Genomic DNA, 18,549 nt, shown 5'->3' on the forward strand with positions numbered 1-18,549 from the left:
CACAACGCAAGCGTTGTTTCACGTCGGTTTTCTGTGAGGACGTGGTATTACTCCGGTCGAGACGGCCCATTCGCTCTCCCACACTTTTAATATATGTACTACAGTTTTATTATATGTACAGATAGGAGATCCTTACTCAGTGGACTTACATATCGACTAATAAAGACGACATATTTGGACTGTAAGTAGGGTTTTAGGTAATTCCACACAATTCTCGATACATAGATGGATGAGTCTCTAGCTAATACGACTGGAGCGGTCGCAAATTAGCCACAAGTGAATTTGTGCTCTATTTACATAGAAACATAGATCATTTGTGAATGTCCGTCATAATAATAGGTGAATGTCGGTCGAACCCAGAAGATATCCCTAGTGTATCGTTAGAGAAGGAAATAAAATTAATAAATCGAGTCCGGAACTGAACCGAGTGCTCTATTGGAAAATCAAGTTATTGAGATTGATTATAATTTTATATTCATAGTGTTTATTATGCGATTTTATTATTATTATTACATAAATATTCGAGGAAATGAATAATAAATAGGTGTTGTATAATATATTGTTCGAGTAAACGAGTTTGGTTGCTATTTTAGACGAATTCGCTTCGGCACGAATCGGCGGGCTCGACCGGAGTGATACCACGGCCTCACAGAAAACCGACGTGAAACAACGTTTGCGTTGTGTTTTATTGTGTGAGTGAGGTTACGGAGGCCCAATTACTCCCTTCCCAATCCCCGATTCTCCAACAACTCTTAAATTCCTAACCCCCAAAAGGCCGGCAAAGCACTCGTAACACCTCTGGTGTTTCGGGTGTCCGCAATTGCTTACCATCATGGGAAGCAATTACCATCTGGTAAAAATCAGATCATCTGCAAAGCACAGGTTACACGTTTTTTTTGCCATTATTCGTATGTATATTTTTTTAGTTTCTCATCTAAAAGCTTCGAAAACTGAATAAACGAAACTTATGGAAGTGTCTTTGCCTATCTTTGACTTTCGGGGATTATACTTAAGGCACGCCTCCGTAGTCTTCGTACCTAAAATTACAACCAATGACATTACATATAAATGATGTTATCACGAAGATACGTGTTATAATTATGATAATTGGTTTGATATTATTGTGTCTAATTTTCAGCTTATAATGTCACATTATTGTTTATCAGTCACATCAATATCAACAGCCTTTAAGTGGCCACTGCTGACCAAAGGCCTCTTCTCACACGGAGAAGGTTTGAGCATTAATCACCACGTTTGCTCAATGCAGGTTGGTGATTTCAAACTTATAATTACAAATTATAAGCCCACGTTTCCTCATGATGTTTTCCTTCACCGTTTGTTAATGGTGATAATTAAAATTGTAAACATGATTTTTGTAATATCCTTTTAAGTTAAAGGATGCATTCCGTACCACTGAAGGCGAGGGTGTACCTTAAGATCAATTGACCAATAGAATATTTGCAAATGTAAGTCATTAGACAGTCTTACCTATGATAGTTATGTGCAAGGCTCGGATACCGGTTAAATTTTCAAACCGTTATTATGTACTTGTACGCAAAACCTTTACATTGGGTTTCGTTCGCGAAACCGGTTTTTTTAAACCGGTATTTGGAACAGTATTTTCATAAAGGTTTTTTCGGATTAACCGGTTTAGAGCAATAAAAACCGGTTAATACGACGCACATCAAAGAAACGCCGCGCGCTGTTCAGCTTATTTCAATAATAATATTTCAACGCGTGTACCGACATGCCCCTCGTCGAATAAACCGGTTAATTTAGGTTAAAATAAAGTTCTTTAATGTTCACGTTCTTAAGAAAAGTTCGGAGGAAAACCGATATAAACCGGTATTAACCGGTATTTTTTAAACCGGTTCCGAGCCTTGGTTATGTGAGCCTCTAGCCAAAAGCTACTTAACGTTTGTTTAAGAAGAGTGAAGTTGAGTTTTCTATTCTCTCGGTAGACAAGCGCTTCAATGGCATATGGCTAGAGGCTTTCTGATTAGACTAATAGGATTTTATGCCCACTAGCGCTATCTCTGATTTCGTAAGTGCAAAATACAAAATTCTGTTTTATCTACAGTTCGTTCGTATGTTGTCAACAGATGGCACTAGTGACCTTACATCTTTTCGTCCAATGGAGAATCAGCTAGTGTTACACCACTGGACGTTCCATTTTTGACAGCTATAGTGATTGGACAAACTAAACTTTTTGCTTGATTAGCAATGCGTGGCTCTCTTTGTAGCATGAAGATTATATCAACAGCTACGGGCTGTTGATGATAAATGCGGGAATGAAAGGTAGTTGTATGTATGTATAACTACGGCCTTTGCCCATTTAAATCCAGCCATTATTAATACTGTTATACATACATTATAAAAAACAACAAATTAAATGATTAGGTATATAATTATATAATTATATTATTTACAATTCAGTACAAAATAATGTCAACGTTAGCTCATAACTTAAAATTAGAATCACAATACTTTTTACGTTATATTTATTTACAATTAATATTGATTAAAATATTTTTATATTAAATTAAATTAAAACTATCAGATCATTATTTTATCACATCTTCTTCTGGCACTTCTTCTAACGGGATCTCTTCCCAGTTTAGCTGAAATCAGAAAAAAAGTAAAATTTGAATGTAAGTTAAATTTTATAACATTTGTGGATTGAGTCTTTAATAAAGTTGTTGCTAGTGCGATTGCTGTTTTCGATTCACAGGTCAAACCAACTGTAAGTGGGGACTTTTCGTTTTTTTCAGTAAAATTTCTAAGTAATTGCAGGAAATTTGGAATTATGCCCAGTATAATTATTATAGCAAAAACCCCTAGCTTTAATGGACTTGTAATATTTTGATGCCGATAAGTTTTAATCAACGAGTCATTTGGTTACATATAATAGGTAGATTTTTTCGTTTGAAATTGTGTGAAAATATATTGATTTATTTCAAAATAAAAAGATATTTTATAGGAACCTCGTGATAACTTACGAATTATAGAGAGGTTTGAATGATCGAAAGTTTGAATTAACGGGAGTCGACTGTATAAGCAAGCAATTACAATTTGTCCTCCATTTAACAAATAAAATACAATTCATATTCCCTTCTCTCGTACAAAGAGTCCATTATATTAATTGTTACTAAGAAAAGAACATAGTTGAAAGTGTTTGATGCAATTTCTTACCAATATTTCATCATTAGGTACTCTGGACAGCAGGTCGAGTATCTCATTGTTGGGCACTCGATTTGGTCGAAGTATTTTTCTTGTAAACTTGTGGATTCCTGTAATGATTGAATATTCATTTTGTTAATGGTTATAAAGTTGTGTTATTGTAATTGGAGTTTTATGACTGGTTGATTTAAGATTTAAAATCGTATGAATTGAAAAGTGTCAGTGCACTTTAAGCATGTGTTTGGATATTTTCGGGAATAGCCCGGGATCTGGTATAATTCAGGGTACATACATCATTTGCCACGGCTTTAATTTAGACCGATATTGTTGAAATTTCGTACCCCGGTTCCGGTACTTCAATTGGAGATCATAAAGTAGTTAAACATATATTGAGTATTGTATTGCACAAATTTGCACGACGCGTCGCAGAGACAGACAGTGGCAGATAATTTTAGAACACCTTATATATATAAATAGCAGTGACCAGTGACTTTTGTCCGCAGACTTATTAACTGGTCCAAAATGTGTTGATATACCAATTTATTGCTATGTTTTCTTTGTCATTTTTCTACGATATAAAAGAACTAACGAAACGCTAAGTGAACTTGCAATTTCGGATCTATGTACAAATTAATAAAGTCGAACTTACCCCAAATCATGAATATGTATTTCGTTGGGATCATAAACATGACGAAAGCCACCACAAGTATCATGAATATCGCCAACAGACTGAGATACGGTACTGTGAAGTTGAACAGACTGAAAAGAAAATAACATTTTTATAATAAATATTAATATTAATATTTAATATAAAAAATTACTTTAAAACATAATTATAAAAAAATAATAAGTAGTCCTAAACACGGAGTGAGGAATAATGTCGATATGATGTGGCAAAATAAAATAAATAAAAATACTTCTATGCATTTTTGCCTACCCACTTGCCCCCTTGCAGATTATACCTAAGGTTTGACGTTGTATAATGTAATGCATATTTTTCATCGTCGTCGTATCGTCAGTCACGCCTTGTATCCCCGAACGGGTGCACATTACGGCACTTAATGCCACTGTACAATTTACACCCAATTTTCACCGCTTGTGTTATAAGTCCTATTTTATAGGGGGTGAACCTATTCCTGTATACTCAGCGCAATTCCAGACTCAGTGCTACTACTGAGAAATTTTCGAAAAACCAAAAAAAAACACAATATTACTTTGCCCGACCGGGGAATCGAACCAGAAAATCTGTGCCCGGCAGTCGCACTTGCGACCACTCGACCAACGAGGCAGGAAGGCATAAGACATAAGTCTTACGTATTATAACTGGTAAAGTACGGTGGGTGTTACACTGAATGTTGTAAACTAAGGCCAATTGTACACCTCCACCTCTTCATGAATTAAAAGGTATAACGTCATTATGTTATTTCATTTTAGTTTAGGGAATTTTATTTTTAATCCCTATCTAGTGAAAAGTTTAAGGAGAGTTATATTACACTTACTTTTTAATACTTTCGCCGAGATTAGCGAATGCTCCGATAAAGTTCTGCACGGTCTGCACCATTTCTTGCAAGCTGTTTATTTTTTGTCTCAACGTTTCTTTTTTCTCTTCCTGTAATTAAAAGTCTTGTGTTAGTCGTTTAGAACTAAAATACTTCGACGTTTAATTGCTTCGACGTGTTCTGTTTTTGAACAAATATTTTAGTTTGTAGTTATTTGTTTTTAGTGTATTGTAACTGATCTTCATTTGATTATAGTATGAGGGTGCTTTTCCACTCAAGATGTTTTATGTAGCTATGCTACGAATATGTTTCTAATAGCTTTTTAGTTTTTACTGATACTAAGCTATGTAGCGGAGCGAGTAAGATGTGCTATGAAGATGTGCTGCCGCCAAGTAGATGCACGAGGAAAATGCGCAGCGCGAGTATCCATGGTAGGGAAACCATCCATAACACGCATCCATAGCACGCATTCATAGCATACATCCATAACACGCATCCATAACACGCTTCTTTCCATGTAAAAACATATCTTAGTTGATCACATTTCTACTAGTGCTATGATGATTGGTGGAAAAACAAATGAAAATCATACCTTTTCTTTCTTCCCTTCGTCCTCTAATGGATCTTTCCTTTTCAGAACGTAGTCTTTCCCTGGAAAATAATGAAGATTAAAGATTAGTATGTAATAATTTAGTTTTATTTGTGTTACTGATTGAAATTTGTTCGAAATCTCGTAAAACTTAATCACCTGGCGCTGACTATGTTTAAAAGACTAGACTTTAGCAATAAGGAAATACTTCATAGCATTAAAACTTCAACCAAAGATAATTTTATCAAGGAACAATTTTGTAGTACATTTTATCTTAACGTCTGGTACACTGTTGGGCACAGAAACTGGACTAATTTGTCCACTATCTTGATACAACGCCAAAAGTTAAGACAAGAAAAAAAGGAGCCCACTTTTTGTGGCCGCCAGCGGCTGTGGACGCAAACTAATTACATTATATTAAAAAGATTTTTGGCTCCTTCGTAAAAAGGATGTTTGGTGTACTATATTTTTATAATAACTATCGTGTGACATACTAAATTAACTAAAAATCTCTGTTTGCTCACGTTCATAAATGCAGAAAAAGCTGTACTAGTTTTGAGTCACAAACGTTTGCGCACACTACTCATGATGAAGAGTCCCTTTGTGACTCGAAACTAGTAGAGCTTTTCTCCATTAATGTACGTGAGTAAACCGTGATTTTTAGTAAAGTTGTACAAGTGTATATTCGACAATGTAAGGAGTTCTTAATATAAAATCAACATGATATAATACCGTAAAATGGGGTGAATAGGGATCGAGAGGTGAATAGAGACAGAAGAGGGGTGAATAGGTATAGGGGAATTCTTCATAGTATCTATTCACCCCTCTTCTGTCCCTATTCACCTCTCGATCCCTATTCACCCCATTTTACTGTATATCTATATGAACAATGCAACTAATATGAGTGCTCAAACATGAACTTAATTTGTCGACAAGAATATTATTGCATATATTATGCAAATTATTATTGGAGTTGCCTGTAGTTAACTACAAAGACAATCAGATCTTGTCTTATTTGTCTCTTATCATGGGATATGCTGTGCGTATTTAAATCCTATATAAAATGAACTTATTTTTATAGATCATTGAATGGAATGTAAAGCAAAATATGCTTACATCGAACGAGGAAGTATTCCGGAGGTCGATACCAAAAGAAAGGTATGAGCAATATTAGAGGCATCATCCAAATTTTGAAGAACCAGCAAAACAACAGCCATATTGTCAATGCCACAACATTCGCTTTCCTTGACTCCCACTCAAAACACGTTCTGTAAAAGATGAAAAGAATAATCATCAATGAAATGAAATGAAAAGAATAATATCTTTATTTCTCCTTACAATATGGCACTTAAAGCTATTTATATAATAACGTAGACTAGGTTCCACGTGTAAGGAGCTGGTGTCTGTGATTAGGCATCAAGTGCCTGAGATACAGATCACCAGGTGAGCCGGATAAGAACTAGTTTTCCTCCGTAAGTCCTGTTATTATGTAGTGATGGTTTAAAATAATAAAATATGAGTTTTTTTATTAATTAAAATATGGAATGCATTGGTATTGTAAAATGTTCTTGGTATGTATAGGTACGCGTCCACAGGCCCGCATCGTACGCATTGTACGCAACGGATTTTAGTTTTAGTCTTAATTTTAATCCGCATCGTACGGACCGCATCAAGCAATAGCCATACGCACATAACAATGCCTACGCGTGCTGATGCGTATGATGCGTACGATGCGGGCCTGTGGACTCTAAAAACATTTGTATTTGCTTCATGTAAAAGATGCATCCTTCTTGGTCGTCACTACATGCCATACACTCGTATTGGTAAGGAAACCTCTTTGCAATAATCTCCTCGCAATTAAGTCTAGTATTGAACCACCATTTAGCAGAAACGAGCTGATCAAAGCCAATAAGTGGCGCACTTAGTGTGGTAGAAAATTCAACTTGAAAAGTGCAAACTTGGTAAGAATTTGCCGACACTTGCTAAATGTGAAGTTTTCGCTGCAACGTTCGGTTTGTAATTTTGTTTTAAGACGTTTCAAGTTTTCGACTTTATATTTTACGATTTTTAAGACTCAGTAGGTAGTGTTGCAAGTCGACTGGGCAACCGGGGCTGTACCGGTTTCAAATCCCGCACGAAGCAACTCTTTGTGTGGTCCACAAATTGTTGTTTCGGGTCCGGGTATTATGTGTATGTTAAATTGTGTGTTTGTAAACGGACCCACGGTAGAGGAGGAAATCCTAGTGTGAGGGCAACAATATATTTAAAGTAAATTAGAATTTTATTATAACTTTGACAATATACTAAAGGAGTTTTGAAAATGAGACCTAATCAAAAGTTCCGATCAAGGAACTACGGAGATGATGGAAGCGAATTAGTAGCATTTTCGCAGATAGCATGGCAAACAATTTCATTTGGGTCCATAGTCCAGTAAAATGATGAAGAAAATGATCAAAAAACAGAAGAAAAGCTTAAAAGTATTCGTAGGAAAGTACAACAACGGAAAAGAATACCGGGGCTCAAAGCAGGAGAAGGAACAGGGTGGTTTTTAGTCAGTAAGAGTCTGACACTCCCTCCCGCCTCACCCAAGGCGGGAGTAGTCATTGGATGATTTTCCCCCCTCAAAAAGAATGGTAGGTACTTAAAATCTATGTAAAACTTACTTCATAACTCTGAAAGAATCTAGTGTCCAATTAAACACAACTTTGGCTCTAGCCAGGTTCTTTGAAAACAAGTGTCTGTCGAATTTGGGTTTGACTTCTATATATTTAACTTCTTTCGGGTTTATCACACGGATTGATGCGGGCACCTGGAAAGTAAAAAGGATGTGATTAGACTATTGAAATATAGGAGGCCCAATTCCCTCCATCCCAATCTTTTCGATCCCTGATTCCCCAACAACCCTTAAATTTCTAACCCCAAAATCTCGGCAACGCACTTGTAACGCCTTAGGAGTTTCGGGTATCCATGAGCAGTGGCGATTGCTTACCAACAGGTGATACGTTTGTTCGATAAAAAAATTGTTTTTTGCAATCAGCAGCTGTATGTATGCAATCACATGAAACAATTTAACATGGGAGGCCTATGTTCAACTGTAGGCGTTTTATAGCTGGTATGATGATGATGAAGAAACGCACCGATAAACACAGAAGAATTCTTAGTGTGAGGCAAAGTTTCATTAAAATATTATACGCCTATTCAAAATACTACTTTAACAGTATGTATTTACGTTAATATGCAGTCGTCTTTGTAGTCTATAATTCCATTATGCACTAGACTAAAGACTATTCTAATTAATTAAAACATCCACGAGGTATTCATATTTTAAATTAGTTTCTCACAAACGCTACTTCTCATTATCTCTGTCCTTATTGTGTCACGTTTTCCTGTTTGCCATTTTTTTTCTCCTGTCTAGCTTGACAGATAGTTTTATAAGGAAAATGCTCTTCCAGCTACTATTTTATCTTATAGCTACTATATACTGGATACCGGCTGCCGGAGTGGCGTAGCCGGAGTACCGGGGCTCTGGCTCGAAAAGCAGGAGTAGGAACGGGGTAGTTTTTAGTCAGACACTCGAGTGACTAAAAACCAACCTTGCGTCTGACACTCTCTCTAGCCTCGCAGAAGGCGTGAGAAAGCTACTATTTTATTTTGTATCTGCTTTGTTGGTTGCAAATGCTCGTTTGATTTGCAGACTGGGTAAAAACTTGGAATTTCAAAATTATAGAAATTGACAGTTATTACTCTTAATATATCAATAAAAGTTGGGGCGTAGGTTGAAACTATAATAGTAAGCCCACCTAATATTACACAGTAATGGGATACATAACTACATAAGTAATCCTACATGGTATTCAATTCAAGATGTTTACAAGTCTTGAAACTAAACTATCGAAGATTGGACACCCCCATACAATAAATATTATACACTTCTGCCTGCCCCTCACAGGAACTAAATAATTCATAATCATTCCTCTAATGCGAGTACACTCGTAATTAATCATTAGTTTACGCCTCATTATCTGGTATTTCGGTTCGGTATCCAGTTTAGCAAATGATGTTGATTTACCAGTATCGGAACTAGCAATGCAAATCATTTGTATCTTGAAATGAGATTTTCAGTTCAAACTTCATAATGAATGGTGAAATGTTTGAAATATGACGTGTTGATGTTTTAGTGAGGTGGTAGGCTTATTAACTTGGATTATAGTATAGTAGGCAGAGTAACATATATACGATGCAACATTCATCGTTCATCAGTGCCCTTAGTACGAGTTTGCTCTCTCAAATGAATCAACCAATCAGAGCGCCAAACACGATCGTTTCGATCTCGTTAAACGTAAAACAAACTCGTATTAAGCCCTCAGTTTCGTTATCGAGTCTCATGTAATAGAGATAAGCTTGTTGACAAACAAAGAGTTGCTGCGTACGGGAATCGAACCCGCTACACGTTGCGCGGCAGCCGGTTGCCCTGCCACCGCGCCAACCGTGCAGTCAAACCTCTTTAACACCTTGCCAGATCGAGAAATCGAATCCGAAACCTCTTGTTCGCCAGTCGTACTTTCAACTGAGCTAATTTTGCAGAAAATGGAACATAAGAGCTGGATCTCATTTATAGCACCAACTTCACATATTACCAAAACTCATCACCAACATCAATCAAAAACCAAACCTACATCAACACAATAAGGTACATTTTCACTTACAAGTTTCCAACTAAGGTTCATTTCCAGTAGTATCCTAGGATTGTGCCCTTTAGCTCTGTCTCTTAGGCTAGCGTCCTTTAGGGCGTACCATTTCTTCTCACCACTTTTGACATTAAGCAAAGGTAATGAGAGACACCCTATATCTTCGGATTTCTTCTCGTCATGGATGGCAATGTCTAGGATTGAGGTGATATCCGTCACGTCACTGGAAAAAATAGTAGAATTTATTATTGAATATATTAGTTTTTTTATCTCTGTTGTGATGGTGGAATAGAATGCTTTATTCTAGTAGGTGACGTAATTGCTTAAGCAAGGGATTACACATAAGAAAGAGACTGGGTAGTGAAGGTTACTGATGAACCTGAATCCCCCTAACCCAACCTACCAAGAGTGAGAATTATAATAAGTATTTTTTTTGAGGTTGTGAAATGTGAAAGTTTGTGTGTTCGAATGTTTGAATGTTTGTCCATCGATCACGCTGAAACTACACGGATTTTGATGAAATTTAAGGTAGGGTATGAATTGACTTGGGTGATAGAATACTTTTTATCTAGAAGCTAGTAGTTAATAAGTGGACTGTTAAGAGTTGTTAGTGAGTTCTAAACAACATGAATATCACTTTTATATTGTGAATGACTTTAATAGAAATTATTAATGAGTTCTAAACAACATGAATATCACTTTTCTGTCATAGATATTTTAATGGAAATTATATGTTTTAACTTACAAAGTAAAAATCTTCATCCAGTTAGGGTCATTCGTTTTGAATTCAGTATGAGTTTGTACCCTTTCGTTATCAATTTGCAAAACGCAGTGGCACTCGTTGCCTGCTAGTCCTTTTGCACCATAAACTATGACAGTCAGACTGCCAACTCCTGGAGATTCACTTTTTGATTGAGACTGGAAAAGATAAAATAAGCATATTAGGTATATAATTAGCTAATCCTATATGGTTTCAGCTAGCTGTGGTTCCTGTTGGTTAAAGCGTTTCGTATAAATTTGAGAATGCCGAACGCACTTTTTTTGCTTTGCCCACTTAGGGGAAACGGTGGGTGGAAATCTAGTTCTCTATAATAAAAAATATATATTAAAAAAGATCCAGATACGATATTTTGTTCTTATTTGGTTAGAAGTATTAAACCGATTAAAAGAAACAGCACACCGTTTTTGCACGAGTCATGTTTACAAATTTTTATTTCGTTAATTTTCAACATTTACGCTTGTAGGTGTAAAACCAAAGTAGGCAGCAATTAAAAAATAGATAAAGCTCAACCATTTCGTCACCGACATTTTTGTTTCGTGTGACATTTCCGATGTTGTTATTAATAACACCAATAGGTACAATGATTAGCGAAAATAAACCTTTTCAGTAGATAAATCTACTGTAAAAAGCCGCTGACATCTTATACCTATCATCATTTAGGTAGTACCTAAATATAACACCTGTTATATACACGTAGAAAACACACCTATTTATGTGTAGGTATATTTTACAATATATCTACTATTTTGTATTAAAACATACGCATTTATGATAACAATGTTTGGTCATTACGATTTAATCATTTTGCTATATTGGTAACAGATATCAAAGAACACTTACAGAATTTTCTAGGCCTTGTATTAGTTTTTGTTGTGTTTCTTGAAAGTCATCAAGGCTTACGATTGAGAAGCCAGTAATTGTTAGAAGTAAAAATACTTCAATATTCCCTCCTTCATTCTCAAACTTGATGCGCAACTTATGTGTCCTCTCCTTTTCCAATTCTGCTAAATCAATGTTTGATCTGAAATTGGATTTTGAGAACGTTATTTGATAAAGATTTATAGGAATTGAGTTTATTAAGTTTCATTATTGATTTGTTTATGTTGAGATTGTAGGGCGAATATTGCATTTTTATCGTCTTAATTTTTATTTTGATCTGTATCTTGATGAACTTAAAACAATATCTTGATTAAGGTAACCCGAATATATAAATTAATTGTTTTGGAGTCACGTATAATATGTATAGCTATCATTGTGTTAGATTGGGACTGTCCTATATAAGTTCTAATGATAGTGGGACTGTCCTCTCACACATCTCATACCACTGCAAATAGGTACTAAAACCTCTGAACAGTATTTTTTCTGTTCTGTGACTAAACTGTAGACTACTACATTAGATCAATAAAAAAGTACAGAAACAATGACTAATAAAAATATTTCACCGATTCTCCTTTACAAAACAAATAACGATGACTTTTTTAAGTAATAGCACAATAAAAGAAAAAAATACACTTATCGCTACCCCAAATAAGGGTGACACAAAAAGATTTCATATTACGAAGATTCATTTCGGATTTATAACACAAATATTGTAAAGAATAAGGGGGATACGAATTGGTGTAAATGATTCTCGTACCTGCCGACACAAAAGTCTTTTTCCCAAAGAGACAGCTCCACAATATTGTCTTCGTATAAATTGAAATTGAACAATTCTTGCCATTTAGCTTTCGATGTGTTTGTTTTTGTGACTTTCGACTTGTATTTCTCTGAACCCAATCTGAAATTATTTAGAGAGTGTTTTCGTTAGGGATGTTAGATTATTTTCAATAGTAATAGGGTATCACTATCTGGTGGATGATGTTTATGTGTCACACCTATGGCACGCATCTTTCCAAAGAAAAAACATAGCTTAGCTGAGTCCGTTACCACCAGTGCTATGCTATATAGCTACAATATTGTAGTGAATATGATTGGTGGAAGCCAAATGCATCCATAGCAACGATTTAACTTACAATACCACTTAACATAGCATAGCATATTTCTGGTGGAAAAGCAGCTTCATAGAAACTTATAGTAGGGTAGCTATGCATCTATCTCTGCTAGGTAATAATAATAGGCTCACTTCTTTTTAAATATTTACAAAAGTTGTTGTGCCTCATCTAAGTATGGTATTTCCATAAACCTTGTGTGATTAACAATTTTGATGTTATATTTTTTATGGATTAACTGTTTATTAAACTCTTTTTTTGTTTACCAAATTATTAGGCTGACATCTGACTTTTATGGTCAGTGCAGGTATATATTTGTAATATTAAAAGTTTATCTCATGCACATGGGATAATTTACATAACATACTCGTAATTATCCCCATTAATAACCTTACAAGTTAATTTGTTAAGTATAACGCAATTTTGAGATTATTTTACTGACGAACAGGATGTCCATACCTTTGATAATATACCTATAGAAGTTTAATATAAAATAAAAAAATATGAAAGATTATTATTATCTCTACTAACAACAGTTTGTTTATAGAGATAAAAAAAAATGATGTAATCCATGAAACAAACAACGTAGATTAAATGAGCTTGTTCACAGAAGAAATTGCGAAAAAAAGCAATAAATAAGGGTATAAGTATAAACAATTCTACAACTTACCTAAAACGACAACACCATAGACGGATTTTTTCCTCTAAGTTGTCAGTTTCCAAACCAGTGGCTTCAATTAAAGCGATCGTCACTGTCGCCACTTTTGTTCTTTTAAACGATTTTACTCGATCCTGCTTAGTAGTGTTGCTGAATATAAACTGGAAACAAAGAATTTCTTTATTGATTTTCCTTCAACTTTACGCAAAAACAAACCCTTTTCACTCAAAGAAATTCCAATAAGCAACAGACAAACAATTGCGATGCGTTAAATATTTTCGAACAATGTAAAAAGAGTTTTAATATTATCGTAATTGTGTAAACATTTGCTTAAAATGTAAATAAAACGGACCTTTTCTACTTTGTCTCGAGATAGTTTTTTCTCATTCTCCTTTTCTTTTTCTCTCTCCTTTTCTTTCTCTTTTTGTCGACGTCTTTCTTTGACTGCTGTAAAGCGCGAGCCAATTTTGTCCCGTATGGACACTGCTGGGGGCGGCGTATGTGTTGGTGTTGGACATTCATCACTTTCCTTAGATCCTTCGTTTAAACTGAAATCCCATTCATCATATTTTCAATGACACTGTGACAGAATTTAACTTTATGATTATAATAAAATATAACACAGACTTACGATTCTAGACTTAATCTGCTGAAATCATCATCAAAAAACCGATTTGAATCAGAGTCTTTTACTCGGTCCTGCTTAGTAGTGTTGCTGAATATAAACTGGAAACAAAGAATTCTTTATTGATTTTCCTTCAACTTTACGCAAAAACAAACCCTTTTCACTCAAAGAAATTCCAATAAAGCAACAGAAAACAATTGCGATGCGTTAAATATTTTCGAACAATGTAAAAAGAGTTTTAATAACATCGTAATTGTGTAAATATTTGCTTAAAATATAAATAAAACGGACCTTTTCTACTTTGTCTCGAGATAGTTTCTTCTCATTCTCCTTTTCTCTTTCTCTCTCCTTTTCTTTCTCTTTTTGTCGACGTCTTTCTTTGACTGCTGTAAAACGGGAGCCAATTTTGTCTCGTATGGACACTGCTGGGGGCGGCGTATGTGTTGGTGTTGGACATTCATCGCTTTCCTTAGACCCTTCATTTAAACTGAAATCCCATTCATCATATTTTCAATCAGATACACTGTGACAGAATTGAACTTTATGATTATAATGAAATACAACACAAACTTACGATTCTAGACTTAATCTGCTGAAATCGTCATCAAAAAACCGATTTGAATCAGAGTCTTTTACTCGGTCCTGCTTATTATTGTTGCTGAATATGAACTGGAAACAAAGAATTCTTTATTGATTTTCCTTCAACTTTGTGCAGAAACAAACCCTTTTCACTCAAAGAAATTCCAATAAGCAACGGAAAAAAATCTTACAATGTAAAAAGAATTTTAATATTATTGTAATTGTGTAAACATTTGCTTAAAATGTAAATAGAACGGACCTTTTCTACTTTGTCGCGAGATAGTTTCTTCTCATTCTCCTTTTCTTTTTCTCTCTCCTTTTCTTTCTCTTTTTGTCGACGTCTTTCTTTGACGGCTGTAATGTGTGACCCAATTTTGTCCCGTATGGAAACTGGTGGGGGAGGTGTATGTGTTGGTGTTGGATATTCATCGCTTTCCTTAGACCCTTCGTTTAAACTGAAAATGCATTCATCATGTTTTCAATCAGATACACTGTGATAGAATTTAACTTTATGAGTATAATGAAATACAACACAGACTTACGATTCTAGACTTAATCTGCAGAAATCGTCACCAAAAAACCGATTTGAATCAGAGTCGTCATCTTCATTTTTGTTTTCAAACGGTGTAGGAAGTTCAGATTCGGACACACTTGACTCTCTAGCGATAACATATTGGAACGTGGCACTACTTCTACGAACTTCTTCTTCTATAACACAATGTTTTACACTATTTCTTAGCAAAGGCATATCGTTGACTGTATCGACATATTTAATGTCAGCGCTACTCGCGTATCTCGGTTCCGCATAGACGTAATCTTCCTTGAGCGATGACAGCGAATCAACTGATCTTGATTTTCCAAATTTTCTTTGTAGTTTCACTTCTTCATACTTATTGATTAATTTTTCATGTAGCCTAGCAAAGTGACCCTTTTTCAAAGTTTCACCGTTACGACGCACATCTGCCATTGATTTATAACTAAATAGAAAACTGTATAGAGCAAAAAGACTTCAATTATTTCTCACTGCGAATGACACTTTAACACTGGCAAAACATTTGCTGTATGTCGAGTATAGATAACGTTATCAACTGAGTTATTGATTATTTTGACTAATCTGTTATCTTTTAGAGCACTTTCAGTCTTAGGGGATTTTCATTTGGGTAATGAACATTACGTATTGTTGGCATAGTCTAAGTGTAAGTTGGAACGCGATAATATTTTATATGCCCGATCGCAATGTACTGTATAAGTACAAATTTAAGTGCAGATAGGGGGTAGATAAGGGTTTCTAGCCTGATTGTATTGATAATTAATGAAACGTGATTCATACAGAAAGAGTTGGTAGGTGGACGTAGAATTTTGATGTTAAATTCAAATATAAAAACTACAATAATAGTGGTGAATTGGTATTTATTAAAATAATATTATGTTAGTTTTTTTTATAATAATCCCATCATTTTTATATCAATCCCAATATGTGTTAAGCTTGTAATACCAACTGACTTGATGCTTATTGTGTCATTATGTATGTCGCTGTGCCCTAACCGGGTTTCATGTTGAAATTAATCTGCTAATTTAACATATAGATGGTACATAGGTACCTAGATAGAATGCTATGATTTGAGTTTAATAGGTAGATTAGACATGTTTGGTAATGGTAAAATTGCGCTAGGCATTTTCTGTAGATAAATTAGTGTTATAAGGTTGATGTTACAAAATTCAATAGCAAAACTAAATACTTTTTAAATAATTTTCATCAGACGCTTATGAATAAATACCATTTTGAATTACAGTTGTTGCAGTAGAGGCCTCTTAGTTCTAGCTGTGATTTTTTTGGTAACACACTTTTATACTGCGTTGTTGGTCGAGTGGTCGCAAGTGCAACTGTCGGGCGTGGGGTCTCTGGTTCGATTCCCGGGTCGGGCAAAGCATTACTGGACTTTTTTCGGTTTTTCGAAAATTTCTCAATAGTAGCACAGTGAATCATAAATAGATGATGTTAGAAATAATAAAAATTGAGTTATGGGAATGATACTGATTGCACGGATGGCGCAGTAGCAGCGCAACCGACTCCCACGTAACGTATAGCGGGTTCGATTCCCGCACGGAGCAACTTTTTGTGTGATCCACAAATTGTGGTTTCGGGTCTAGGTATTATGTGTATGTGAACTTGTATGTATGTAAACGCACCCACGATGCTGGAGAAATCGAAGTATGGGTCAACGTTGTAAAAAAAAATAAGTTATAAAAATTAATGGACAGAAATCTGCTGATGTTTATAGGGAAAAATGGAGAAGAATTAATTGACCACAAATTCTTTAAATATGTAGAAATAGAATTAGATTTGATTATTCCTGGCTTAACACTAGTATGGAAATTATAATTTTTAGGGACAAAGGTACAAAACTTTACTGAAAATGTATGCAAATCTAGCCTTATGTTGTTAGGAGTAGGAACGAGGTGGTTTTTAGTCAGTAAGAGTCTGACACTCCCTCCCGCCTCATCCAAGGCGGGAGAAGTCATTGGACGATTTTGTCCCTTAAAAAAAAAAAGCCTTATGTCGTTAATTTAATTTGAATGAAGTGTTACAAAGAAGTCCGATAAGGCATTATATTGTATCTATTTACATATAGCATACGATTGACGATTGTAGCGATAACTGATAAGTAGTAAATATACCTAAAATGTGTGTTATCTCCTAAAGTAATTCTTTAAGATAAGCACTTCCTTGTGACATACCTACTTTAATTGATCGGTAATGGTAATAAAAAATACTTTCCACTGGCCACTTGGGCCAAAATATACAATAAAAAACAACAAAATAGCAGAGAGCCACGCACTTGGCAGGCAACGCAATTGTGACTTTTCTGGTACGGTACTGCGGGTCCATCAGGTAATCCGTCTGCTCGTGTGCCCCATATTCCATAAAAAGATAAAGATTTTAGGTTAATAGGAAATATCTCCGCAGAAGACCTCAAAGTTATTGTTTTTTTAGTCAGTAAGAGTCTGACACTCCCTCTCGCCTCGCCCAGGGTTTCAAAAAAACTCTAGACCTTTCTACTGGTTCAACCTTTCTATCACACTTTAGCTGCAAATAATTATTATTAAAGCCTTTGGCAGCGACTTTATTCGAGTTTCTGTGGAATTAAGAATGTCCCATCACCCAAACCAGCTCATACCCTGTCTGTACGCCACATTTTATCAAAAACCGTTCAGTAGTTTTATGGATCAATGACATCCAAACAAACAAGCCACATTTTTAATATTAGTGTGATTCTTAGCTTGTGTACGACTTGTAATTTAATAAAGCAGAATGACGTAAGATCAGCAGAATAGAAGATAGACTGAAAGAAGATTGCATGTCAGGAGGTGAGGATACGGTTTTTGTGTTAGTGTTTGCTCTAGTAATAAATGTGATAATTGTCATACGAAATATCTTAGTCTATACGATAAAATTGACAATTTTACTGCATCAGATTGGGCAATAATTTTTCTAGAGCTACGGACAACAGGTTATCCGGATTTCAGCTCAAAGCAAGAGTAGGAATGTATCGGTTTTAGTCAGTAAGAGTCTGACACTCCCTCTCGCCTCGCCCAAGATGGGATTGGAAGTCATTGGACGATTTTCTTCATTCAAAAAAAAAACCGGCCAAGTGCGGTCGGACTCGCCCATGAAGGGTTCCATAGCAGGACGGACGGACGGACAGACAGATAGACATGACGAATCTATAAGTATTCCGTTTTTTGCCATTTGGCTTCGGAACCCTAAAAAGGGTGTGCTATCAATTAATTCTATAGCAAGCAGCCTTACAGAATTCCTGCTAGCTGTGGCTTGTTTGAAGCGCTTCATTCATGTTTTGACCAGTCTATAAAATCGTATCAATCGATAAGGTTTATAATCTACTTTTATAATAATTTATGTTGATCCTTTACAAAATAAAACATGAGCAATTTGCACTTAA

The 18,549-nt window shown here is 35.3% G+C and overlaps 1 protein-coding gene across 5 annotated transcripts; it reads right to left on the minus strand.

Annotated features, from left to right (window-relative positions):
- Positions 1–2,388: 2,388 nt before the first annotated feature.
- On the minus strand, positions 2,389–16,154 carry LOC118272675 (multiple C2 and transmembrane domain-containing protein). 5 transcript variants are annotated; one of them, XM_050707953.1, is made up of 18 exons: positions 15,130–16,152; positions 14,847–15,042; positions 14,583–14,677; positions 14,300–14,495; positions 14,015–14,109; positions 13,736–13,931; positions 13,396–13,544; positions 12,374–12,514; positions 11,578–11,758; positions 10,702–10,874; positions 9,975–10,179; positions 7,932–8,077; positions 6,385–6,536; positions 5,272–5,330; positions 4,680–4,789; positions 3,830–3,939; positions 3,193–3,290; positions 2,389–2,621 (listed from the first exon to the last, which is right to left on the minus strand). In XM_050707953.1, the coding sequence occupies exons 1-18, from the start codon at positions 15,552–15,554 to the stop codon at positions 2,565–2,567; spliced, it is 2,784 nt and encodes a 927-aa protein (XP_050563910.1). In that variant the 5' UTR covers positions 15,555–16,152; the 3' UTR covers positions 2,389–2,564. The 5 variants fall into 5 exon arrangements, with proteins under 5 accessions (XP_050563910.1, XP_050563914.1, XP_050563913.1 ...); XM_050707957.1 differs by lacking the exons at positions 14,583–14,677; positions 14,847–15,042 and having other exon boundaries at positions 15,130–16,154; XM_050707956.1 differs by lacking the exons at positions 14,300–14,495; positions 14,583–14,677 and having other exon boundaries at positions 15,130–16,148.
- Positions 16,155–18,549: the final 2,395 nt, after the last annotated feature.

The sequence above is a fragment of the Spodoptera frugiperda genome, chromosome 4, assembly GCF_023101765.2.
Source record: "Spodoptera frugiperda isolate SF20-4 chromosome 4, AGI-APGP_CSIRO_Sfru_2.0, whole genome shotgun sequence".
Lineage (NCBI taxonomy): Eukaryota > Metazoa > Arthropoda > Insecta > Lepidoptera > Noctuidae > Spodoptera > Spodoptera frugiperda.